This window comes from Corvus hawaiiensis, chromosome 1 (assembly GCF_020740725.1).
Source record: "Corvus hawaiiensis isolate bCorHaw1 chromosome 1, bCorHaw1.pri.cur, whole genome shotgun sequence".
Taxonomy (NCBI): domain Eukaryota; kingdom Metazoa; phylum Chordata; class Aves; order Passeriformes; family Corvidae; genus Corvus; species Corvus hawaiiensis.
This window is the reverse complement of record NC_063213.1, coordinates 19,144,531-19,172,426: the sequence shown is the minus strand read 5'-3', so window position 1 is coordinate 19,172,426 and position 27,896 is coordinate 19,144,531. Positions and strand designations below refer to the sequence as shown.

At 37.1% G+C, this 27,896-nt stretch overlaps 1 protein-coding gene across 11 annotated transcripts in view; it reads right to left on the bottom strand.

Annotated features, from left to right (window-relative positions):
- NEBL (nebulette) overlaps nucleotides 1–27,896 on the bottom strand; it is a 260,639-nt gene that overhangs the window by 57,754 nt on the left and 174,989 nt on the right. For 9 of the 11 annotated variants that reach the window (XM_048295431.1, XM_048295441.1, XM_048295425.1 and 6 more), the window contains 6 exons: nucleotides 26,297–26,407; nucleotides 20,224–20,334; nucleotides 12,423–12,524; nucleotides 10,746–10,847; nucleotides 3,926–4,033; nucleotides 2,302–2,406 (listed from right to left, as the gene is read on the bottom strand). The exons of the other annotated variants lie outside the window; for them this stretch is intronic. In XM_048295431.1, coding sequence (XP_048151388.1) covers nucleotides 2,302–2,406; nucleotides 3,926–4,033; nucleotides 10,746–10,847; nucleotides 12,423–12,524; nucleotides 20,224–20,334; nucleotides 26,297–26,407 — 639 coding nt within the window. The remainder of the gene's footprint in view (nucleotides 1–2,301; nucleotides 2,407–3,925; nucleotides 4,034–10,745; nucleotides 10,848–12,422; nucleotides 12,525–20,223; nucleotides 20,335–26,296; nucleotides 26,408–27,896) is intronic. 11 annotated transcript variants of the gene reach the window in all.

Sequence of the window (27,896 nt, the reverse complement as noted above, 5' to 3'; positions counted from 1 at the left end):
ACTATATGGTGTGGATAATCCCTTTGGGCCAGTTTGGGTCAGCTGTCCTGGCTGTGTCCTCTCCCAACTTTTCATGCACCCCCAAGCCACCTCAATGGCCGGGCTGCATGAGAAGCTGGAAAGTTCTTGACTCAGCAACAACTAAACCATCAGTGTGTTATCAACATTGTTTCCACACTAAATCCAAAACACATCACTGTACCAGCTACTAGGAAGAAAATTACCTCCATCCCAAGTGAAACCAAGAAATACCATATGAAGGGGGAATTCCGCCTTGTCATTTTTTCCTCATCAAAATAATAAAACCAGGATGAGTTTGACCTGACAAAATCAGTCTACTTAAGTCCAAAGATGCCTGTCAAGCTTTCCTCTTAACTGTTGGAATTTATTCCCATGGAAGCTGACTTGTATAACTGGTATATTGCACTGGTATTCCAGTTTAAGTGCTTCATAAAGTTGCACACCCTTGTACACCCTACATCAATCAGCAAACCCATTCATTCAGTCAACCATATTAGTTTATGAGTTTAATTAACCATACAGGTTTCAATCTGTTACACCAGTGCAGGTGTAGCTATGTTATGTAGGAGATAGTGAGAAGCATAAAGTTCAATAGAGAAAGGTATACTTCAGGGAAACAGCAAAATTGGGCAATTAGAAGCAGCTCTGTTTCAGAATGAAAAAAAAACCAGACCATAAGACCAGTGTTTGGAAATCAGTTAACACATGGAAGTCAGGAAAACTGTTTTGTAGAATGGTGGCAGATTACAAGACAGATTTGGTGTGAGCTGTGGAGAAACAAGGAGAACAGATGAAACGTACTGAAAAAGCAGGGAGAAAGGCAGAAGAGTAAACCATGTTTAAATAAAAATGATTACATGGGGAGGTCAAATCTGAGAAGAAGTATGAAAATAGGATTCTCTAAAAGACAAATATTTAGTGGAGAGCTTAGGGATTGGCAAAGTATTTCTCTTCCTGCTTGTAGCAAGTAAAAATACCCACCAGGACCTGGACAACGCAAAAATCAGAGACTTAGTACTTACAGAGTCCTCAGACAAGCACATGGACATTATGAATCAACCCCCCCAGGAAAAAAGAAAGAAATGTATTTTGCAAGACATGACCTGCCTTAAGGGAAAGTCCAGGTTTCTACCTCCTTAGAGATAAGATGACAAACTGATGAAGTTCATTCTGAGGGTGTTCATTTAATCAGCAAAAAGACTGCCAATCTTACCTTACACTCAAAGGAAACTAGTTTGGGGCCAAAACAAACATGAAGAATGCAGGAAGAGAAAGACACCAACTCATTTATTACTCACACGAAAGGGGATAGTCAGTGTTAGCTTCACAGAGTGAGACAGACAAAAAGCAAGCTTTAATTCTCCAAAAAGCAACACAAAAATCAAGTATAGATGGATTATTTTGATTATTTTAAACATAAGCAGGCACTGACTCAAAAGATGACCCAGCATGCTCCTATTCATTAGAGTTAATTGTCTATGAAACACTCACTCCTGCCAACCATAGAGCAACCTTCCTTCCCAACACCACCCACTCATGCCTCTCCACTGCAGGCCTGCCGTGATTTCTGCAGTAAAGATGACAAATGCAGCTAACCAGCATAAAGGCACCACACATGCAGCATGGGTGCTCTTGGGGTGGGAAAGAACCTCCATCATGGCACAGGAGCCAGGGGTTTCCTAGCTCTTCCTTCCTACTTCAACCCCCACCATGATCATATATCAAACCACCAGCCCCATCAGGCATGTCTCACCACATGGCAGAATGGAGCATGTGCCTATTATCTGACCCAGTGTAGGAAGACTCACACAGGAGAGGAAAAAAGTTTAGCCAGAGAAGCTCAAAGGTAAGTTACACTTGAGAGGATCTTCATAAAAAAAGTCCAAATATTAAACTAGCATAATGGTCACTTCTGTACAGAGACTTGCAGGTAAAAGCAAGATCTTAGACAAAATGAGATTTGCAAGGAAAGAAGTATTTTAGGTCCTAGATCAAAGAAAAAAACAGACAATGTTTCAGACACATGAGAAGAAACACTCAATATCAGAAGTCTGTGTGATTCTTCCAAAGTATATATTATTTGTTCTAATAACTAAAATATGTCCTCCTAAAAACCCATTTTTCTTCCCTACACCTCTCATCTACTATGGTTACAACACTATTGCCTACTCCATATGAGACCATGAAGCAAGTACCACAAATGTGTTTCCTACAGTGACTATACATAGTACATTCCTTACCAGATTCATTTTTCAGGTCATTCTTAAAAAGGCAACTTACATCACTTTGTGTTTTGCTGATATTTAAAGCATGGTTTAAATACAGCAGGTTTGGTAGATCAGACGCTGGATCGTGTAGGCTTTCCAAATCTTTCTTGTAATTCACCTAGAAAGAGAATTCAGGTTATGCAAAAGATTAATAAAATAATTCACAGCTCTGTATTACAGTGTGACAGTCCAGAAAGAGAAAACATTAAGTGCTTGCCTGAACAATCTCTCCCAGCCACTAGATGGTGGTCATCTACTATTATTTCAAAGAGAACGAAAGAACAGTGTAGGATTCATTCTGCTAAGTATGTACTTAGGAACTACTCAAACTTTTCCTCCCGAAAAGGATACTTAAAATAAAATCACACTTTTTATGACTTTTCAGGCTAGAATTAATTTTCTTCTTTTTTCCTCTCCCCTCCCCTCCCACCCTCCACTTAAATCAAGAGTATCTTCCTCAATACTTTGGGTCTATTAATTTTAAACACCTTTAATTCTTATTCTTTTCTCCCGGCTTCAGGAATTGCACTAACTGTCCAATTTAAAAATTTGATATGCAGCAGTTAAAGGGAAGTGTTCCTGGATATTTTATCTAATACAGATTTCTTTCAACAAATATAAGCAATATGGTGACCTAAGGCAAAAGATAATCACTTAATGAAGCAGCAGAAAGTAACTTCCTATCAGCCTACAGTAGGATTTTCCATTCTTCTGCAAGCTGGATGCCCAACTTTACAGGAAGAAAACTAGCTACCTTACCTGTTTTGGATGACAAATCTTTTAAACTAATACCTTTAGTCATCCCCACATATGTATTGTGTTCTTCACTTCAATTTGCCCGTTTCTTATAATAATAACTGCTTCAACTAATTTTTTACTACACATTTAGATTTTGGAAATAATTATATAGTCTTCTGTACCCTTCCCAGAGCCAGTCTTTCCTGTTGCCATTGCATGGTGCCCCACACTTTAGAAATGCTGGACTACAGAATGAAGGCTTGTCTTTTGGCTATCTGGGATCACAGCCTCAAAGAAGAGCTCACATTTCTAGCATTAGACACACTTTTAAATATATCATCCCAAGAGCATTATCACTCGATATAGATGTTTTCTCCACTCTGGCTCCAGCAGCAGACACCCACTGCTGAACCTACTGACTGCTGTATTTTGTAATACCATTGAGAAGATCAACCAGGAGAATGAAGTCTAAAAGACAGACATCCAAATATGAACTGCTCGTGTAACCTTCTATAATCATTGGAGAGCTGCCAGTACTTTGCTCCTCTAAAGGCAGGCACCTCCAACAGGTGAGAAGAGTTGACATCTAGACCTGTTTATTTCTTTCCTCAATAAAAATGGACCAAGTACAAGGCAATTAGCTCAGAGTAAGCAGTCATACCTTTTTGACAGACAAAATTAAGCTACCTGAATCTCATCTAAAATGGTCATGAAAAACTCTGCAGGCCCTCTGTCAGAAGCAGAGGAAGAAATGGATAATATGCTGTACCTGCTACACACTGGATGGCAGAGACTGAAGCTCAGAGTAACTGATAAGATGAAGAAAGACATTTTACTTGTGAACATGTTAGGATATTCAGGATGTAAATGCATGTAAAATACAAAGCCAATTAACTTACATCACTTGCCAAGGTAGATGCAATCTGCGCTTGCTTGAAGGAAGCACTGTCAAGAGGATTGTACTGGTGACTCTTCATTTCCTTACTGAACTTCTCTTTGTATTTCACCTTTCACCAGAACAAACATGTCTAATATTAACATGTAGCACTTAAAAAAGGCATAGAGAAATCAGAAGACAAAGCAGCTTATTCAATGCAATTGCTTTATTTATAAATCTTTTAACAAAGTTTAAAGAAGTTCAGTTTACCCACACCTGTGACAGACTTGTGCTGGTTTCAAATTAAATTTTATGTATCTGAATTTTATTATAATTTTAAGATTGTCATATGTGATTACTGGTGCTGAAGGATTTATAAAAAGAAAACAGAAACAAAACCATATGACTGACTCACATGAGCAATCAAATAAAATAGAACTGTTTGACTAGCAATAATAATCTATTCACTGAGAATCATTCAATTCATAATTAACATCGAAATTGTGGTTTTAATAAAAAAAAATTAAGATGAATAAATTGCAAAATTTGTAAAACAAATCACTTGTAAATTTTTCAACCACTTGAAAGTGGGAAGTCAGAATCAAACTTCCTGCCACGAGGTCCACATGTCACTCACACTATGCCAGACTGCCATCAGAACCACCAGTTCTATTTTTAATTCTGCCAGAAATTTCCCACAGGACACTGAGGAACCTCTCTGTAATACAGTCCTTTCTTGGGGACAATGCCCACCTCATTAGAGTGCTAGAAAGCATAATTAAATTACTGCCTGCCATCACTTTCACCATCTTTTCTTCTCATTCAAAAGAAAAAGGGGGAATGACAACACATGTAAGAGGAAATATGCAATACATAAATATGGAGACAATGGCACCAAAAGTACCATTGAAATACATCAAAAAATTCCATAAAAAATGCTGAAAAACTGAATTCAGAATCTGAAAATATGAAACTGAACAAATAGTAGATCTCCCTCCTTTGCTCCCTTTGTCTGTGATCATCAAACATCTGGAGACTCTGCACACATGTCTGCTTCTTTCCAACAGCTGGGCATAATGGAGGAGAATAAAGTTCAGTCTGAATTATGCTGCTTTCATGAATGTTAGGCAGACACCTGATATCTGAGCCTATGCAACATCCATTATAATTTACCACGCTCTGCACTAAATAAATACACGGATTTTTCCCTACTCCTTTTTTCTCTATTCCCACATGAATGTCTGATAAAGTGGTTAAGCCACCTCAAACAATCTTCAATTTTTTTTCTCAGCTTTAATTGTGGGAAGAGGGCTTTTTTCCTTTTCAGTTCTTCCTTGCCTCAAAAGACCCTCAACATGATTTAGCTTACACAACCTCATATCTTTATCCACAATGCCCACTATTTCATTAATCAGGATAAGAAACCAAAACTAAGCCACACAAACAAACTAGCTGTGTATGTTTAAGCCCTACATTATGAATTCCAGCACTTAGGTTAATTTTTCTAAGCAAGGAAATTCTAAAACATTGTTAACTTTAAAGAGAAACTTTATCTGAACACATGATGAACTTCATAATCTTTCACACCAACAGTAGAAGAGAGTATGCACTGCCTTCTGGTAGATTCATCTGCTTTATATTGTTTGATATTTGCCTTGGCATTGGATCAAGTGCAAAAGCATATATCTGAATACAAAGGCGAATCCATGCTCTGTACGAGCACTGAAGGAATAAATCAGAGGGCTTTTCTCTCTTAAAAGGTGTATCCAAAACTTGCCTTCTAATGAAAATCAGGCAGTGCCGTAATATGTCATTCAAAAAGCCAGATATCAAGTCACCAGGGTGAGCAAAAGTGTCTTTTACTCCTTTACCCACATCACAACAACACCAAGCATAAGACTTTAAATATCCAGCTACAGCATGCTCCCTTCTCCCAGGCCAACAAATGGCCACAGAGGGTACACACAGACTGAATGCACAACATGGTACTTGAACTTCTTGTTAATGGGAAAGCGTTGATGCCAAAAGGACCTCTCCTCACAACTGGCTCGCCATCTTCCGGCTGCAGCCATTTCATGCCATCATCTGAAAATTTTTTTAGCAATACATTTCAATCAAATCCTCTTCAGTGTCACTTCAGATCACATTGCTACCACTGAAGGACAGATGCAGGACCAGTGAACCCAGTCTTCACAGGGCCCTGTGTCCTGATCCCGATGTGCAGGAGAGTCCCAAATTTAAGGAGTCCCCCAATCAGTGTGACTGTAAATGTTCTGGTTGCAGTAGGGCTATTCACAGCTCCGGGCCCTGCTGCCTCCTCTGGCTGCTCGGCTCATTACCTTTGCTCCCCTCCCCATCGCACGGGATGCTCTGGGGCAAAGAATGCGCGCAGTAATATCAGCCAACCCTGGCAGTATCTCCAGAGCACTCCCAGCAGTCATTTAACTGATCTGTCATAGGGGATTTGTTGCATTGAAAGCTACACAGACATACACTTTCTCTTTTATCATTTTCCTGCTTCTTTTTCCCTTTTGAAAGGAAGTGTGGGGTGGAAGAGGGTGAAGAAGGAAGAGTAAGCCCATGGATGACTCACAGTGAAGGAAAGCACATAGTATTCATCCTTCTTTTGAACAGGGGGAAGTTTAAAAAGGGGAAATATGCCTGAAAGAAAGGGTTCTGAATAAAAACAAGAAAGAAAAATGCCTCATATGATTTCTAAACCATCTGAAGGGGGGAGATCTTAGCTAAACTATAATATGGTGGAAGAGCAAACAAGTGGGAGTAGAATTGACAGTTATTAGTGGACACTTACCTACAAATTTCATCATTAACCAAGAGCTTTACTTTATTGAGAGCTTAAAAGATGGTTACTTATTTACCATCTTTATTAAAGTCTTAAGTTTGTTTATTTTTTTAGAGATTATATAGTGGGGGTTAATTTAAAAGAAATGCGTGGAGGTTGCTCTCTAAAGACTGCTTAAGAAAGAGCAGACTCTGCAGACTTTTAACACAACAACATCCCTGAAAAACCAAACTGGAATTAAATAAGGCCTGGATAAACAAACTTCTCATCAGCCTTGCACAAAACCTATAAAAGTCAGAATTGCAGCTGGACAGAGAAGTGTCTTTTGAAGCTTAGCAGCAACATTCCTAAATCAAATCTGTAGTTCAAAGCTGTTCACACAGGGAGTGTTCAGTTTCAGAAGTGGATGACATCACCCACTGTTCAGATTTACAAAGAAACTACAAAAATTGAATCATTCAACCACTGGGATCCCAGGATGAAGCAGACACTTGCAGCTAAAGCATTTCCTCATGACCACATGAAAACATCTTAAAAAAAGGAAAAAATCTGTCGGAGCACATATATATTGAAGGAAATGTAGCACAAACAAAGAGCAAAATTTAAACATTCATTGCTAAAAGCACTAGCAGAGTTTAAAGCAAAGAAAGATTTAGAAAATCCTAGGCTCTTCAGATTGTTACTGAAAATCTCAGAGGAGGAGCATTTTGAAAAACATTCTACCTCTTAACAGTTTTATCCCTAAAACAATAAGCATCAGATTCAGCAACAAATATGAATATCCAAAATTATTCATCCTAAAACCAATTCTTGAACACCATAAGAGGAATACTTCATATCAGCAGCTCTTTGAAAAAGCGAATAAAAGGCATTAAAAGACATAAAGATGGCATGAACAAGAGCTTGTTTTAATTTAAAAAAATAGAAAAAATAGCCCAAATTATACAATGCACACTCGGCAAATTGACAGGCTTCATGTGTTCTCAAGGGCTAACACAGTTTCTGTTTTAATTTTCATTTAAAATCAACAGAAAAGGGTTACCACGTGCTGTGGGTAAATATACTAGTTCTGGGAGCTATTATTTTTGCTGCGGTTGTTGTCAAAAGCTTTGTTAAATAAAAAACAAAAAAGGAAAGACAGGAGAGAGAGAGAAAACAGTGATTTCTGTAGAGCCTTGAGTGCCAGTCAAACATTAACACTATTTTCTTCGTTTTGTTTGCTTTCCTGCTTGTCTTGATTGCTTTCTCCCTTCGTTACACCCACACTGCCTGACCCCTTCTTGCTCCTGTTCTCTATACTCCCTAAATTACCTACCCATATGCACCACATTAAAACATGTTATAATCTTCTCTTCCCATTACATCCACCAGAATTGTCAACTTTGCAAATTTACTGTGAGGGTCAAATAACTAATATTTCTCTGCATGTCGCAGCTTATAGATTCATGCAATTAAGGGAGATTATCAACTTTCAATGCAAAAACTTTATAGTCTTCCCATTTTCTGAGAAACAAATGGAAACTCTAAAAGCTAGACAGTCTGGAGACAATAAAGATATCATTAACTTTACTATTTTTTAAATCTTATAAGTGTTACAAGCCTGTTTCATGATCCTTGCATGAAGAGGACTGACACGACTGACCCACATTTAAGTCTCTTCCTCTCCTCCAGCACAGGTGCATTCCTCATCCTGCCCCACCACCCTGCTCTTTGGACACAGGGGTCATCTTCATTTTTCTGTGCTCTTGATCTATGATTAGTGTGTCTAAGTGTTACAATGATTCAAATAATACATAAGGACATTAGACCACTCATGGCCACTGCCTTCCCTTCAGAGGAGGTGGAGGAATTGCTGAGTGCACCTCCCCGCTGCTGAGAGCTGCCCAGTATTTGCACACTCCATGCTGCTGCAGGCAGAGTGTCAGGCTGAGGCACTGCCTCCTTTTCTAAAAGCAAAATCCCCATCACATACACTGCAAGCAGCCACAGCAGTGGAGACTGAGAAGAGGACACAACAAGAAAGGATCCCAAAACTTGGATCCAGGGCCAGTGACTGCAGAGCTCAGACCACCAAGGTTTAGTAGGAATTTTCTTTACAAATAAACCAAATGCAAGATACATTTTGTCAACTTCTCCTCCCTTCCCATCACACTTTCTGCAGTATTGGGACTCTCTGAAGAAGTTAAAACTGCACAGTAAATGCTGCCTTTTGCAGAAGGATCTCAACTAGAACTGCTGCTACCCCAGTTCCTGGCAGCGAAGAGGCTCTATTACAAAGCATTTGCAGATGCAGTGTGCATTGTCCAAGATAAAAAACACATCTAATAAAAATGAGATAAAAAGCACATTGATGAAGCCTTCCGTGTAGCTGGCTCAGCATCAGCCTGCAGGACCCCACGATCCAGCTTGTATTTCTCACTTGTTGTGACTGTTGGCCACAATCTCATGGGTACCAGGCTTGGAAAGATGGAGAGGGCCATTGGGAAGGGTTATGGTTTAGTCTCATTGGCAACAACAGGCAGCTGCAAGCTCACTAGATTCTGACATAGGCTGCAAGGAAAGGAGTGTGTAGGCAGCCATTGAGTAGATATAAAGGACATTACACACTAAATTTAGATATGGACCCTTTTAAAAACCACTGAAGGTGTTTGCTAAATGACAGACAGTCCCCTTTCCTGTAAGTGACACCCAGGTCTGAGCAGCATCACACTGTCCCTTTCTACAAAGTACAGGCTGACTGCCAAGCCTGCACAATGCTAAACACAAAATAATCTCTTAGCAGACTTGCCCATCAGCAGAAAAATGCTCCTGTAGTGGTTGCTAACCTACGACAGCTCCATTGAAATGATCCATGATAAAATAGAAGACAGAAATCTATTTGAAAAAGACAAACTCATTTTGATTCTGAACACATCGCCAACAAAGCAATAAAAAACATTTATTTCCTTCTTTTTCTCTTTGTGTAATGCTTCCAAGTTTACAATGGTGTGAAACAGGAAATCATGCAGCAGGTATCTAAGGATAACAGCAAAAGGAACTCCACCTCCTGCAGACACTGCACTGTTTTGCAGCTTGTCCTCTATGACAGATTATTCTCATTTCATGCTAGTTCTAGGGAAGACATTTAGTATCTAGCCAAATCACACAAATTTGTTACATATCACTGATGTTGAGTCTGTCCTAGTATACACACTATTTACACTTCAGGGGGTTTTTGGGTCTGGGAAGGCTGACACAGCTTTCTCCAATCAAAGGGCACTATCCTCCTCTTACAGGAGGGCAGAATTTGTTCCTGGGTTTACAAAAGCTCCAAGGGTAGCTGGACAGGATTACTAGCAAGGATTATGCAAGGCACTGTTAAAGACAAAAGGGGGGGGGGGAAGGAAAAAAAAAAACAAAAACAGGTCAGCAGTGAAAAATCTGTTCTCAAAACATCAGGATGATCTGTAGTAGAGTCTTATGTGTACATCTTATGAGTAGAAAACTACTAAGAGTAAGAGGAAATATTTCTATTTCAGATTTCTTTTTAGTTAAGGACTAAAGTTTTGGGGGTTTTTTTTTTTGAGGTTAATATATAACAGTAGTACATAAAGGTTCTGTTTCAGGGGGAAGAAGGTGGGTGGTTTACATGTCAGGCCAAATTCAGATCCCATTACTCATATTAGCAAGCAGCTACAAGAAAGACCTCAGTTACTTCAGTGGGTAAGGGTAAGGTTCCACTCAAACTGAATAAGGAGCAAAATTTGCCTCTACATTCCATACAGTTAATATTTTAGAAATCCAAGATAATCTTTATAAATATACACCATCTCCACAAGAGACAAGTTGTAGTCAAAGTTCATTGTATTTTTGCTTCAAAATGTGTATTTGGTTTCCTAAGAATCCTAAATTTACCAGTCATTGCAATACTATATGAAAAGTTTGAGAACATAATCTTCAAGTCCATTAGAGATAATCATTGAAAAATCTACATATTTCTTTGCATTACTAGGAATGAGGCATTTGGACGAAATCATTGTAAAATGATGGAGAAACTTACTTGGCTTAAAAGTTTTGAAACTCCTTTAGCATGTTCAAAATCTGGTCTTCCAAGTACAGCAGGCTCCTTATTCAGCTCTCCCCTTCCTTTCTTGTACTTAGCCTTTAAAAAAAAATAAAGGGGGGATATGAATCACTAATAAATTGTTTGGATTTGTTTTTTCTAGAGAAATTAAAGCATTAAAGCTAGTAGAAAAAGTCTCACTTAATGGTCTGCATTGACACTACTCTTCTAATCAGCACGTAGTAAAGCCTTCTCAGGGTTCAGCTCCTTAACAATATAATATTTCTTCATTGTAAAACACAATGTAAGGCATTCACAAAATTCAACTTTAAACAAATGCATAGCTTAAACCAGAAAAATATTGTCCTCCCGATCAAGGCAGAATGAGTTACAGTGGCTCAGCATTTCTTGTGACAGTTAACACAAGATTATTTGCAGCAGCTGAAAGTAGTCTTGAAATATAACTAGTCTGAGGGGCAAATTTTTTGAATTGGAAGGTCAAATTCCACTCTCAGTTTTACCACTGCGGTCTTGCTGATGTCAGTGAGACTGCACTGGTGTCACAGTGCGGAATTAGTCCCGCAAGGTTAATGTTATGTGATCTCTCCAGCTGAACTGCCTCCCATGCAAATCGCTGCAATTTTTTCCCCCACAATGCATTAGAAAAGAGCACAGATGAATCAACAATAGGTGCTTTGCAATACCACACACGAAATTACCCACTGCCTAAAATAGGCTTCTTGCATTACTCAGGCACTGTGAATCAGCAAGAACACGTCATAACAACAGACGGGGAGAAATCAAAGTCCCAAAGCCACTCTTAATTCTAAGAGCGCTTGAACAGCAATTAGTAAATCTCCATGTTGAGCATAACAGTTAGTAGAAGTTCTTGGTTTTGAAAAAATCCTGAATATTAAAAGGTGAATTTGAGATCTCTTAAATCTGTCTCTCCAAATGTGTCTAATCAGTCTCACATTTAATTATCAGTTACTTAAAATCTTGACTCAGGGCTTTCACTATATATATTGTTTGACTTGCCTACAATAAAATACTAAACTGCATCACACACTGCTGCTTCTCAAACTCCTCCTTCACCTGTCCATTAGCCGAGGTCACAGTGGGAGGGCAAAGAATTAGAGAGGGGAGTTCAGGGAGGAGAACCCCCATGAAAGAAGCAGCGTCTGCACAGCTCTTGGAAGGACAGCAGGGAATTACATTTTCCTGTCACTGCCGGCTGAGATGAGAAAAGGAAGGGGAGCCCTGGGATGCCAGCTTCTCTCATACCAAGGTAAAAAAGGTTTGATATGTCTTCTGAAGTGCAGTATAGCATCCAAGCATATGACTTGAGAATGGTTATCATAAATAAACCTGAAACAAAACCAAATTTAGCAATTTTCACGTTGTGTTTACATCAATTACCAATAATTGCAAAGATCACACTGTCAACATCTAAAAAGGAGAAACCCATAACTTTCTAGCCCTACCAGGCAAGACTGGTTTGTTTTGGTTATGTTTGGATTTCTTTTAATCAAACCTCCCTAGCAGATTTGGGGGTGCAGGTTTTCTGTTCAAGACATTTGAGAATTTCAGCAGCATTCTAAAAAAATCTGATCAAAATTGTGATTTAAAAATTACATGTCTAAAAAATATAAAGAGAATAAAAGGAGAACATACATCACTTATTATCTTTGTTATCTCAGTTGCCTTCTTTACATCTGGTCTGTTCAGCACTTCAGTGTACCTATGAGTATCTTGCACATCCTTCTTATAGGATACCTGTCAAACAAAACACAGTTTTGTTTAAAATAAACAATAAGGTTTGAAGTTTATAAACAAGCTTCAGTGACCTGTCAAGTCAGCCATCAAATTCAATAGAACTCTGCCTAATTTATTCCAACAGACTTCTGCTTGACAGGGATTGTAAGGTAAGACCCACACACAAGGTAACACGATAAGGAAGAAATTCAGAAGCATAAAATACAATTTCAAAAACAAAAATGGTTTTGCTTAGAAGCATAGTGGAAAACCGAAGCACTACAAAGACACAAATAATAGGTTTTACCATAAAATTTCAGAGGACTTTAAAGAGCATAGTGATTTTTTTCCCATGTTGTACCCGTTTTTAATACAAACTAATGCCTGCTCTGATACTGAGCACTGCAGCCTAGGAGATTGCAGCTACACTGAAGAGAAACTGTAATTCTATCATGCTGAATGCCTTTCTCAGTACTAGACAGACATGTAGCTTGTATGTAATTCTATGATACGACTCCACCTCAGCATCCCCACAACGCCACTTATTTGCTCCTTTGCACAATCATGGGAACAAGAAGGCTGAGTGTTCCAACATGTTGAGTTCAAGACTGACTCTTTCTGTTTGTATGAAAGTCACTGAAATAATGAATGGGCTCAGAAAACTTTCGTCAGAAGGCTCAACCACAGGTAGGAGAGTCCAAACATTCTCCATTTAGCAAAGCAATCATGGGAGCACTGTAGACCTCAGGGACATTGTACAGCTCCACAAGTTATCTTTCTTTTCCTTCTTCAAGGTTTGTGAATTTTTCCTGCTCTAGCGCATGTGCCAATCTAAGCCAATTTCCAAGAGCTGTCTTACTGAATTATTGTGAATGACATTCAGTCCCTAGTATGCAAAAGTGTCTGACAAATTGAAGTTTCAGGCAAAAGTTGGAGAACATAAAATAAAGTTTAGAGGAAATAGAAGGTAAAAGCATAATTCCTCCTGAAATGGGAAACCTTTTAGATTTTCTTTTGTTGCTTCACAAAGTTAATCATCCTCTTAAGATAGTATTTCACCAGCAAGAAAGTTCTCTGCTTGAAGTTTCTCATTTATCTCCACTCCTATTTCCAGTGTAAAGTTTCATTTTGGGTACAATGCAACAAACTCATAAACTGCAGCAGTCAGTGACAAATATACTTCATATAAATGGTATTGCAAAAAGAAAAGGAAAAAATTTACTTTTTGGCAAATATTTTACATGCAACAGGAAAGTAATTTTGCATCCATATGGCTTCAGCTAAGCAGACAAGCTAAACAGGCTTCACTGTTGGCTGCCTGCCCACAAATAGACCTTATAATTTTTAATCTGCCGTGAGTGACACACAAGCGTAATCTCTGATAAAATAAACAAATAAATAGGTTTGATGAATACAGCCCAAATTATCACATACATCCAAAACAAAAGTTGATTCTTACAGCTGGTTTAAACCACTGGAAATTTTGTTTTGGTTATGTTTAGATTTTCTCTAATTTGGAAGATACTAGAGGTAGAGAGAAGCATTTGCAATTCAGGACTTTATATGAATTTAGTTAATTATATGCCGTTCATCCTAATGACCACATGAGGTGAGGTAAAAACCACAAAGGCAGCAGAAACAGGTTTCTGAATAGCACCCTATGATCCATGTAAATTGCAAATTAAAGGCCAGCATATGTGCTTAAAATAGAAATTAGGAATGTAGTGAATTTAACATCAGAGAATCAAGAACAGTGGTGATAAAGTTGAGGAAATGTGGTCACTTACTGCTCCCAAATGACATGATCATATAGTACATGAAATAATGGATTGTGGTTAATTTCGGGGAAAGGAAGGGGGGGAGAGAAGTAAGACAGTGACAGTCCTTTATATTTCACAATTTCCAATTATATTAGATGCAAGGCCAATTGCTATACCTTTCCCTGAGTGAATTATTATTCTTCCTGCACCTAAACCAGTATACCTATTACTTATGTCTGAGGGAAAGTCATCTAGCATTTTACAAATGTCTGCAATATATATTTGCTCCATTCTGCAGCTTGTCATACTCCAGTGAGAATAAAAATGTTATGCAGCAGAACAGTAGTTTGTCAGAGGTAGGCCAAAGAAAGAAAAAATATGTTTCCCATTTCCTGAATAACCTCAATCCCTGGATGCTGACCCTCTCCCATTGGGACACTGTGCTGGCCTCTATTACACAGCTGCTATTCTGTTCCATCTAGTGATTTTTTTTTTTTTTTTTAATAGTGCTATGTTAGAACAGTAAAACCAGAGCTACTCTGAGAGAGCAGGGGAACAGATGTAGACAGGGCAAGCACCCATCTTGGTGTGTGCACCCATGGACATCAGAAGATGTAAAGTGAAGAAGCCTTTGAGGGAAGAGAAGCACAAAAGAAAGGAAACAGCAGAAGCACCCAGAGAAGGAGCCATCTTTTGTCCTGAGCTGGTTCAGCCAAGAAGCTCATACCCTGACTGGAATTTCCAATCATTACACAATGCCCTTACTCAATCTTCACTTCAAAGGGTTGCTCAGGCCATACCAAAAAAGAAAAAGTCACCAAAGGCTCAAGAATTGTTCCTCCTCATGAGGACCACAGGTCTACAAAATATTTGTTCCAGCTGGCCTTTACATAGGAAAAGTAACTGAGATAACAATTTTAGGGCAGCAGTGAAAGACCTAGACGGAGAGTTACAGCAGAAAAGTGGGAAATACAAGCCAGAAAGAAGCAGGACCTAAAGGAAAAAAAATGTAATGTCTTGAGTTTTGAAGCTGAGAACAGTAAATTACAGATACCAACTAAATTTGAAGTGGGTTTCTAGACAATTTGAAATTACAATAAAAAGTGGCTACATTGTTGAATATTTTTGTGAAGCAATAATGGAACAAAACCATTTCTCATCTTTAATCCAAAATGTGATTACATACTCTGAATTGCAACTAGATTTTGCAAAGCATGGAGAATATTCAGGACCTGCTCATAATTAGTAGGCTGATTTTAATAGGGCCAAACCTCCAGCTCTTATAAAAAGGCAGAAGGTCCACTGAGGATAAACATGCTGATCTAGTTACTCCAGCAGGGTCTGGAAGATGCTTCACCTTACATAAATACCAGTGGAATGCACTACAGTGCCATAAAGTAAACAGATTTCTAATGCTGCAAAACATCTCAGACTGTCAATCAACAAACAGAAACTTCTACATGGTGAGCCAAGCAAACCTGGATTTAAGAGATTCCGACCTTTCCTGAAATCTGTTATCTTCTCATATATTCCAATACCAAAACTATTCCAAACTATACATAATGAATTACTAAAATATGCACAAGCATCTAGGAACACATTTTGCCTTCTTAAAGATTCAGCAAGAAGCTGGGCACACCTGTCTTTACAAGAATTTGTCTTTTACTGTTTGTCCCCAATTAGCATTTTCTAAGAGCTGTTAAGTCCACTAACTAATGGCCTGTCAGCTGTGTCTCTGCCCTCTTTTCTCTCATCTACACTTTGGGGTCCATCAACACTAAGAAAATGACTAGCTGGTGACAATCATCATTGGCAACAGCTTTTCTAATTCCTACTCAAATGATGTTGAAAACTGTTTTCCGGCTTGAGTAGAAGAGACAAACACATTTCTGCCCCATTACAGATTGATGCAGTCATCCTTTCCAGTAATGGGCCTTAAAATGGATTGGTCCCAATTACATCAGGAGTAAACATCATTTTCAGCACCAGTTGGAAGTGGTCCAGGGGGACTCACTGTTGACAACTGCTGTCAGCAGAAAGTTAGTCAGTGAAAGGTGATTTTTCTAATGCAGATACTGAACAGAGAGCCAGGAGAAGCTTGACTTTACCATGATCTGCATCAAAACAAACATTAACATTTGGGTATGTTACTGATGTTGTTTAAGCACATCCAGTTTAAGATCTGCTGATTTGGTCCTATCAGAAAGAATATACTTTTTGTGTATGTGTGTGGATTGTGACTGCACAATATCCTGAGCATGAAAAACAATTTACTCCTAAGACAATATAGACATCTTTAATATTCGAACTTAGATGGTGAGTGAAACACATAAATTTTCATTACTGACATAATGTGGAGTGGAAAGTGTATATGTATGTACATCTAAAGTTTGCCCAACTGTCAACTAACATTTTAAAAGAAGCACTGTTTTGTAAATAAGTATAAGAGAAAAGATACCAGGACTCCAAAATCAGATCTGCAAGCTGCCTTTTAAGTGTTGCTAGATGAGTCTATTGCAGTTTTCCTATTTGTAAAATCAGAACACCACATCCTTATTTCATACCATGTAATGATGTGAGGAGAATCAGTAATTTTAATGCAGCAGAATGTTTAAACTGCTGTACAAATATTTAACATTGTTTTCCTATTCAAAATGCCCAGTGATGGACCAGGTCATGGAACAGACAAAACTGTAATGCATGGCTTTCAGTACCTTCATCAGATGCTATGTGCAGCTTCCACATAGACACAATGTGGCAAGTGGTTTCTTTGCTTTAGAAATGTAGTTGTCATGTCATCTCACTGTTCAATTACATCCTTCCATTCACAGATTCTCAGATACACATAAGGCATGCTATTTTGTGACCTGATATTGTTTTAAGGTCACCACCTAGTTTTGGTCCCAAGTTTGGAAACTGCCAGATGAGTTAAATTACATCAGCTAAGCACAGGCAACTCGGCTGATGGTCCCTACTTCACTCTTCTGCAAATGACTTTGTGTGCCAAAGTCACATCATTAATATTCAATTCACAAAACACAAATACAATTTCTAGAGAAAAGTACTCTGGTTTGGATAAACATGCTTCCCTTCAAGCATTATGTAGTATTTAAATTATTTTTAAAGTATATTTCCTGTCATTTAAAAAGTCAATTTTGTTCATTTGAGAGCAATTATCTTCAGTCTAAGTATAAAAAAGAGAAAAATTATTTTCTTATACATGACCACATTGTTCAGGAGATTTTACAGTATTTCCCTGTTAGGCAGTTTCTGCCCAAACATACAGAGCATGTTAATGATATTCAAAGTGGTGTGAAGGCCTACAGCACATGACAGTTTCAAAATATCAGCAAAAATTTATTGTAAGTTGAATACAGTTTTAATTTTTAAAGGAAATTGCACATTTCACAGAGTTGAGTATAAATGTCAGCCTTATTTTAAGGCTGAGTAAACAGTCTCAAACACATCCTAATCCTATTAGATGCAAACCCTCCATGTAAAGGTTGAATTGAGTTGGCAGAGCATTGTAGGTAAACATGCATTCTGCTCCCATAGGTAAACTGTACTGAATGGTGGATAAAAGAGCTTTGTCCTTCCAGCTCCCCAGTAGTTGCCCTTCTTTTTCCCTGCACTTTCAATGCTGTGATTACACAGACAGCCTGAAATAGTTTGGAAAGACAAATGCTCCACATTTGGGATGCTCACTGTTCCATGTTTTGACTCCAAGATGAAAACTCACACGGTTTTTAATTAAACTTGTACTTACAAAACAAGAAATCCACAGCTATTCACCATGATGCCCAAATATTACCCACAGGAGCTCTGTAACTCTGCTGAGCAATAACTGGACTTACATGACTTATCTCCTTTATGTGCGATAAGATATTTGCCCATTGCACTGCAGCTATTCAAGAGCAACCAGAAAGAATCTGTTCTTAAACAGATTAAACTAACTGGTTAGAGTTTTATGTTGGATTTGGATGACTTATTTCATTTTTTTTTTAAGTTTGCTGAGGCTTAAAATAATTTCTCTCATATTTTTTCGTTATTTCTAACATGCTGCTAAAAGTTCTCATTTATCAAAACATCTTTCCCTCCTGCGTTTTCCTTCATTTCCTTTTTTTTTTTTTTTTTTTTTGTGGTTTTAAGGGTAAAAGATGAAACAACTGAATTTCATTTATCCTCACATCTGTAACCTGTTCTCCTTAATTCTATTAGCAGGTGATATACAGCTGTAGAAGGGGAATAGGTTTTGCACTAGCATACTAATCCTCAGATTATGATGAATTTGCTATAGAAACTCATCTATACTCCTCCTAGTCCCACCACCTTCTCTGAGAGAGATTCACATCTCTCTTTCCAGTGTTATTTCCTTTCCTAGTAGTCCACCATCATTCCTACTGCTAGATAAATAAAAAACCTTTTGCTTATGAGGAGAGACATTCATGTTCCCAGCTCCTAAGCTCTGTCAGTGTGACATCCTGATGCTTCCAACAGCAGAGATGGAGAGTGTTTGACAGGAAGAGGGAATTCTGTAATCAAGGCAGGTTGCAAATTACTGCTGGGAATTCCATTGCAGGTATTTCCCAGCAGAAGAAAAAGTTATTCTTCAAACATAATGCTTCCCTGAAGTTTTCCAGCAGCCTTTTAATCAGCAGCCAGCTGTCAAGATTCTGCACACACAGACATACATCTAACATTGACATTTAGTTTTCAGCCTACATAACCTAAGAATGTTTGTTACACAGTTAGTAGGGGAAGATAGGGTAAATTTAAGATAATTCAAAATGAACACCCAAGCTTCATTTTCTACATTGTTAGCAGCAAACAAATATCTCATTTATCTAAGAAAAAAGAGTTTTAAAATTACATGCCTACCTCAGTGGATTTGGTTACCTAAACAAGAATGGAAATGGGTCATAACTTTAAAGGTATTTACCCACCAGCTGTTCTTAAAAGCTTTGTGTACCCCTTAAAATGACATCACTATTTTAACCAATCTTCTCCTAAAATTTCTCACAAGTAAGCTTTTACAAAACCTAAAACTAACATAAATTTTTCTTCAAAGTTGTGTCTGTGTCACTCAAGACTTTAATCTGGGCAGCATTTCAGCCCCAAGCAATCATGCATTGAGCTAGTATAAGCTAGCTTAACCATGAAATCAAACCTGACTTGATTCTAATAAAAAATATAAACACTATTACTAGGCTTTTATATTGTGAAAACTTTCAGAACTTCAAGAATATAGCAAGCAGCTGAAAAAAAAATAAGCAACCGACTTTCAAAATATTGCTAAGTACTCCTAATTATTTGTAAGTTATCTAAATAAAACTACAAGAACAAATACATTGGTCAAATGGTATAAACCAGTGCAGGCATCAAACTGAACTCTATGGCTCAAATTCTGAAAAAATAAATCATATCTTATTCTATTAAATTCTTTGAAAAACTCACTTGATATGTATTCATGATTAGGAACAAACTTATTCATAAGTGTGCATGTGCATAAAAGTGTGCAAGACAGGGCAGAAACAGCTCACTTGTCTCCCCTATGCAGCACCCCTGAAGAACTATCCAAGTATTGACAGTGGAAGACACTGAAACAACGGTGTTCATTTAAACAAAGAACTCTATAAACTTTCAAAGTGCAAGTAGCTACAAGTGAATTCAGAAAACTTGTGCCTGCAATTTTATTTCAAAGTGATAGCACTTAGTAACAGTTACTACTGATAAATGGTAACTACCACTTTCCATTGCAGTTCAGAATAAAATTCATATACTGTTATTCATAGCATATTTTATACATCCATCATGTCCTAAATTACTGCAGAGCAAATAATTTATAAAAAATACCAGCTAAGGAAAAATGGAAATATTCCATGCCCAATTCATTTCAGTAAGTTATAACAGACATATCTACCCAAAACAAGCACACTCATTTCAGATGGGGGAATACTTACATCACTCTGGTGTTTACTGACTTCCATGGCATGTTTAACATCTGGAGGTTCCCTCATGCGTGCATAGTCTGAAAATCCTTTCTCAGCATCATGCTTTTGTTTATAGAGAACCTGAAAAGAGCAACATTATACTTTTGTGACCTGAGAAGAGCAGGTATAATAACATGAGTTGGGTTAAACCTAGTGGCATAGTGTGCCTGTATTCAGGAAGAAAATAAATAATTAAGCACCTTAATGGACCCAGAACACTGAAATGAGAGCAGCTTCCACCCAAAACAGAGACATATGAGGCACAGTCAGCAGAGAGATTTCTCTGCATCTGTTATTGCAACAGATGCATGAGTAGACAGGGGATAGAAAAAGTAATATACAAAACCAGAAAATTAAGTTTAACAAGGTGAGAAGACAGCCCAGGGAAAAGCATAAGCAAAAGCCATTTTGGTTTTTTTAACACACTTGAATACATCAGCTATATAATTATTATCCATTTTCATAAATAGTTTTACATTACATACTCACAGCCCAAAGTTCTATTTCTTCCACTGTTAGGAAACTACCCGCACAATATGCATTTTGACTGGCCCCCAGGTTCACAAAGAAAAATAATATTTACATTCAATTGTCATCATGGTAAAGGAAAATGGAATTGAATTGTGAATTTATAAACACCTTTATTTTATAATAGAAATGGAGTTAAATATTGGGCATTCATCCAGCTTTCACTGTACTGTTTTATACTTACATACACACATTCACATACTACAACTGCCTGAAAAGCTGATCTTACACTTATCCTTGTCCGAAGCTTTTAGGCTTATATTAAGGAAAATTCACCAGGTTTTGATGGCTAAAAAGTAGCAAGCATCAAGAAAATTCATTTTCTAATAGCTCTCATAGCAGACATTAAAATAATCCCCAAGAAAACAGCGATAACATTACTAAATAAGATTGAAAGCTGGTTAGAAGAAGGACTGAAACTAAAACCCATGATAGCAATAAAAGAATACTGTGAAAGTTTTGAGACAGAAACTCTCAACTACAGAGATTCAGACTCTTTTAGGACAGGATACTAGAACTGTGAGAAAATGCTGTATCTGTTTTTGTTTAAAGCAAGATCTCATCTGAGTTACAGAGTAGTGTGCCCAAAGCAGTATGTCAGTATCTGCCTTGACTATCTCAGATTACAAAATGATATACAGGCTGAGGGATTAAGACAAAAAGGGAGGAGGGGTATTTTTGCACTGCTACTATGTGAACAAAAGTTTCAAATCAGGAACCTTTAAATGTGCCACCTCCTTATCCAGTGTAACACAATCAGCCCTCTGCAGAAAAAAACACAATTGAAACTGAAACAAAAAGAGCCCATAACTTGCCTACACTGGTTACATCTTGCAAATGGAAAAGCTCATAATCTTTAACAAGACTGAAGGATCACTAACAAATGATTCCCCACAAAAGTGTAATTACTACACAAACATATGCCACAAAAACTCGTATTAATTCTCCTTGCTTACACTGTCACTTTTAAGATGTTCCCCACTTAATGCCATTATGAACAGAAGACCTATACAGTTACTTCCAAAATCTACTAATTTACAGATATTTTATTACATTGCCATTTTGCTGCCTTAACATCTCTATTTTTCCCTTGGTGAATGGGCTACATAACCAAGATATGAAAACACAAAAACACATCAACTCTCAGCATGAGAAATTTAACAGAAATTACAACTGAGTATCTGCTGTCTTGGGGAAAGATGACCAAATTTCTTTAGCTTAATGTAGCAATATTTCACTTGTTTTGGCATCTGTTCTTCCTATCTTTTCCCATTATTTTCATTAACTTGCTGAAGGGGTCCTGATGCAATCCCAGGCTAGGAGGGGTTCAATGGCTCTCTAGTTTGGGACAGTTCAGTGCAGAACTACTCCCAGATTTGTAAACCACTTCCAAGTAAGCATGAAAATATATTTATTATTATTTCATCAATATTCTTAGAATCATTATTCTACAGGTTAACATACATATATTTATTTCTCAACTCATGTTGATTTTCAACTTTCAGCTAAACTGAATTTCCTTCATCAAATCTATATACGAAACTACTCTGCACAGAAATCAAGCATTATAGTCACTGACATAACTTCTACTCTGTAGTGGTGCCATTTATTAACTTCAGAAATATAAGGCAATTATTTAAGTAGGACTTCAGATTGACCAAATTTTTAAGTACTCATTTTTTATTTTTCTCCTCTCTTGTACACCAGTGTGTCAATAGGAAGCTGAATTAAGGAAGGTTTTGTGCTCTTTTAACCCAGCTCTGACTGACCTGCTGTTTCAGCATACTTTAAACACGATTACATTTATATTTTTATATTTCCCTTTATAGTCAGTAAGGTGTGCTCTGAACTTAGTAGGATTTTGTAGGACACCAAAAACATCACTTTAATCTCTAGATAGAGAATTAGATTATCCAATGTATTCATGTAGAACAGAATTATAGAAGTCCAGAATACCTGCCACCATAAAACAGAGGAAATCTTGAACATGACATTTCATACCATAAAAAAAACCCTGAAGAATTACATAAAACAGTTCGATAATGTGTAATATGATTGGAAATGATGCAGTAAACAACAACATTTTTATTGTAGTAAAAAAAACCCTCTGAAACTTTCTCTGGAAGTTGAAAACATTGCTTAAGATTCTCTTGGCTCATTGCCTTTATAAAGAAACAGGAAATACTGTTCAACATTGACATATAGTTACTCTTTGAGATATTGCCCTGTGCAAAGTAGAAAATTAAACTGCCTTCAGTTTGCTTTAGATTATTCCCTTTAGATAAGAGGAAAAACAATGCAATTGCTTCTCATGGCAGAAATAGTGATGAAAAAAGTGATGAAATGCTTTTTTTTTCAACATTGTTTCCCCCCAAGCAATTTTAAATACCTTTATCATTGTATGTGACACCTTATTAAAAAAAATATTGTTTTACTTAAGAAAGTATTCAGTATACAGATCTACAGACAAAAAAGAAGAATTGGCCCAGAGCTAGCAATGATCAGAAATTTTCCTTCAGAAATATTTTCCACAGGAAAATTGCAATTTTTCCAAAAAGTTTCCATTTACTTTCAGAAAAATCAAAATGAAAGTTCCCTGCCTAGACTGCTCTCATCAAATTTATTTTCTCATTGCAGAGAAGAGGGAAATTGGTGAGAGCTTTGTAGGCTGGTAAGCAGACAGAAGTTATTCAGTGATGACAGGGACATCTCCTCTTTCTAGCTTACCCCGGGGACAACTATGACAGTAGTGAGAGAGGGAGGCAAATCTGATTGCTCACTCTCAAGAAAACCATTTAAAAGGCAACAGTCAAATTTTCTGTGAAGAGGAAAAAAATTAAATTGATAAAAGCCACCCAAGTGTGTGGGGCTGTGAAACAACTTCTTCATTTTTCTGAAACATTTTTTCACATAAACAGTGTTAGGATTTTTTTTGCCAACAGTTTTGGACAGATGTCCTTCTCTATGGGTATTTGTTTCCTTCTTCATGCCAGTTCTACATAAAACACAAAAAGAGCAAACATGGGTTTCATGCAAAAGCCAGCAGGCAGTCGTGTTTCAGGCTTTCCTGAGCATCTTGAAGAGAGAATTGAGTACGATTCAATACAGCCAATATGGAGGAAAAGTTCCACAGCAAGAGAACCACATGTGTCAGGGTGCTGTCCTCTCCATTACAGAAAGATCCTTATGTCAAGTACTGACACCACATGGCAGGACCCCTGAAGAATGAGATCCTGGCTCTGCTGAAGTCACTGACAATTGCATGAGTTAAAGAATGCAAACGTGGTCAATGGTGCTGTGGCAGCCTGTTGGCTCTGGAGAGGACAGGGGAGGGCAGCTGTAGGTGGGGTATAACTGTTGAGAAAAACAGAAAATTTCCCCTTATGGTCTCCAAGTTCCTAAATCCTGTGTGTGAACATGGCACCACAGAGCAAGCAGAGTCCTGCTTGATCTGCCAACAAAAGCATTTCAGCCCAGCATTGCATCCAAGAAGCATGAAAAAGGAGTCAAAGGCGTAAATTTGTACTAATGCGGGTGGGGAAAAGAACACATACTCATATTTTCCACCTCTCAGGAAATCAGCACCTATTTTAAAATCAGCTTACTATAACTGAGAAACAGACTGCAGTTCCCTGTTTGTAGCAGCCTCTTTGGAGCAGAGCTGGCACAACAGCCAGCTGGTGCTGTTCTCTCTCCTTCCTATGGCATATCTGTAGTCTCCTCCTGAAGTAATGACCTGTAAATTCACAATCCCAGCTAGACAGATGCAGCAGAAACCCCTTCTGCCATATCCTGACCCAGCTGAAATCTGAAATCCTTGCATTAGCTACTTCGGTACTGCAATGATAGGCACAATATGGATTAGATTTGAATACTGTGGAGATTTTCACTAGAAAATCCCCTGAGATCTCTCTCAAAGTAGCATTAAATTCAGGTCCACTGCAACAGTAACCACAAGTTGGAAAAATGTGTCAGCGAATCTTTGAGTTTTATGGTATATTATGATTTATAATGCATCTACACCTAAGGGAATGGTATGAATTTTATGGGAAAAATTTCTGCTTAAATATAACTCATCCTATATGCATATTTTTTTCTCTATGACTATTGGATGATTGAAGAAAAACTTCAGGAACTACCAAATAAAAATGTCGATCTTTTTCTTAAAAGGGTTTTTCTGATGCACCAATGGTTTCATTTTTAGTCTCAGTTATTTATCTTTTCTGCCACATCACCAATGTTAATTGACCTCATTTGTGTAAACTAATGTAGAATGTAATAATTTGGAATGAATTTGGGAGTAAATCTGTGGCAAAATAGTTAACTAATGTTTTATAAATCAAGCTAATGGCTTAAAAATGTTATACAAGTTTAATTCCCAATTTATTTTTACTGTAATTCCTCTAATCACTCACTTTACAATGAAATGTCACATTAATGTCATTTCAGCTACTGTGCTGCTTTGAGTGTATATATGTTCCTTTTCAAACTCTGAAAATTAAAATATATGTTATTATATTTGCTTAATATAGCCTTGATTAACACAATGTTTTACATCAAAACATTCTTTCACAAGTTGTCATGAGATTTTAGTCCTTTCTTTTGTTATGAATATTTTCCTTTGTCTGAAAAAGTATCACTACAGTACAAGAATGCATACTGAGATACAATCAATACTATGGATTTAGGAGCGTGTTCACTTCACACACTGGCTGTATTAAACTATATGTAGTTGATATCTTTAAGAGAAGAGAAAGCAAAAACAAGAAAACCATGGAAATGGTTGGTGGACAGAAAGCCTTGACCATCTATCAGATGTAATTCTCATGAGTAACAGTGAAAATCTGTAACTGCATTCATATTACACATACGTAACATTCACAATTCCACTGAGATCAGTGGAAGTGAAGGGTCACCTGCCTACTCTTAGGGTATTATATTTTTGAGCCCCTGAAGGCAACTGAACTGGAATTTACTATTTTACTGGTTGTTTACAAGCTTTACACTATGTTCAATACACTTGAATTCATATTTTAATTCTATAAAATTTTTTATAAGTATTAGTATGTAGACCATCAGAAATGCATTTACTGCTACTACTAAGTGCTTTTAGATGTCATTAAAGCAGGGGTTTTTTTCTTTTCCCTTCAGCATCAAATATTTTATATAGCGAATACAGCACCCAAGTGGAAATAGTTATAGAAGATTCATCCATTCTATAAAGACCATGTGTCAGTGAATTCAGTAATTCCTTATTGCATTCATGGATTTCATTGGATTAATGAATGCACCACCAGTTTTTAACTGTATATTTAATAAACATAACAAGCAAATTGTCAACATTTTTAAAATTAGTAGTTTTTGAAGTTAAGAAGTTAAGGTGATGAATTCTGCATGATAAGCTCACCCAAATAAATCAAGCAATCAAGTGTCCACTCAAATATTTTGTTCAAAGTGTACCTATGCTGACACAAAATTAATCTAAAAATCTTTTTTTGCAATTCTAAAGTTGTACCTTGCTCTGAAGGTGCATTAATTCTTTTGCAAATACACTGTCAATTGTGGCTGGCATCTGCTGATAAAGAGAGTTGGAAAGGTCTTTCTTAGCAGCTCCTTTATATCTCACCTAAAGGGCAGAAAAAGGTGACACACAATGCAAAAATAAAGATACAGTAAACATACTACTTATTTTTTCTAGTAAATAAAATGGCATTGACCAGAACTGGAAAAATTTAATGCTGTCATTAACTTTCAAGCAAAAACATCTTTAAATAATACTTTATGTGGATGTGTCTAATACACAAAGCAACGAAAAATATCTCCTAATTAAATTCAATAATTTTGGTGGAAGTATAAAATAAAGTAAGCAAGGCAGTTTTTTCTATCCTTTTTCAGATCATTTTCAAATCCAAAAATTATTTTTCTTCTTTCTCTTTTCCCAAGTCCTGCACAATAGGAGCAAATGAGAGGCCAACCATAAATATTTTACCAATTAATAATAGCAGCGATTAAAAGTATTGAGAAAGGACAGAAACATTGAACATTGATGTCTGCCATCATTTCTATTTCATCTTTTCATATTACAGTCTCATTTTTAAATTACTTTTTATTTATCCTGTGTTTCCTCCAGTGTTCAGTATTAGCAGTTCCTCACAAAGGGGTTTTACAAGACAGACCAGAATAAGAGTTCAAAATCTGTGAGGGTTTTGCTTCAGATCTAAGTTTTTCAAATTCATAAAACAATAATGGCAAGCACTGCTCTGAAAGTAATCATAAATACCAAAAATATTTTAAATTATACTGTCTAATGTCATTTATTTACTGTGAAATACACAGTTCCTCATTAGAGGCTAATTCCCCATATGTTTTATATGTATATATATCAATAACTTGCTGTAACATTTGTTGCTGTTCCCCAAACAGAGGGTTCTTTTTCACTGCAGTGGACATACTGTTAAGCATGTCAGTGTCCAAGATTTGCAAATACAGGTTATGGGACACTAGAGGTCAGTAATTTACAAGATAAACCATCCATCACATCATCGGCTTCAGGTAATGCTGCAATAAACAGGCAGAGTTTAGTAATAAACAGGCTTACGAGTGTAGTAGTATCAAACCCACAGGGCTTAAAATTTTAAGATATTTTTATATCTCTAAATCTTTGATTAATAATTAGCAGCAGATTCTCTGGAATCAGACAGATGCATTAGATAAATACTCTCCATATATTGTATTTTTGTAGACTACAACAGTCTGTCTCTTATAAAGTACAATTACATCAGATTTACTCCCCTTGGGACATGCCACCCTTTCTCAGAAAACAGGAAGATAAACACAAGGAAAGTATTCATTAGGTGCATTTATACTTAAAGCCACATAGCAAATTGTAGTATATCAGAAAGAGAATTTAGAATGTATATAAATTACATATCCTCAGACAGCAATTTGGGACGTTCTTTATCATAATCATAAAGGTGGCACAAAAAATGAGACACCAAAAATTTAATTTTTTGAAGGGCCACAGTGACAGAAAAATCACTCAGAACCAGTGATTCCTAAACAAAGCCACTGCCTCTCAGGTGAAATTCCTGCTGCTGTTCTGAGCTGCGGAAAAT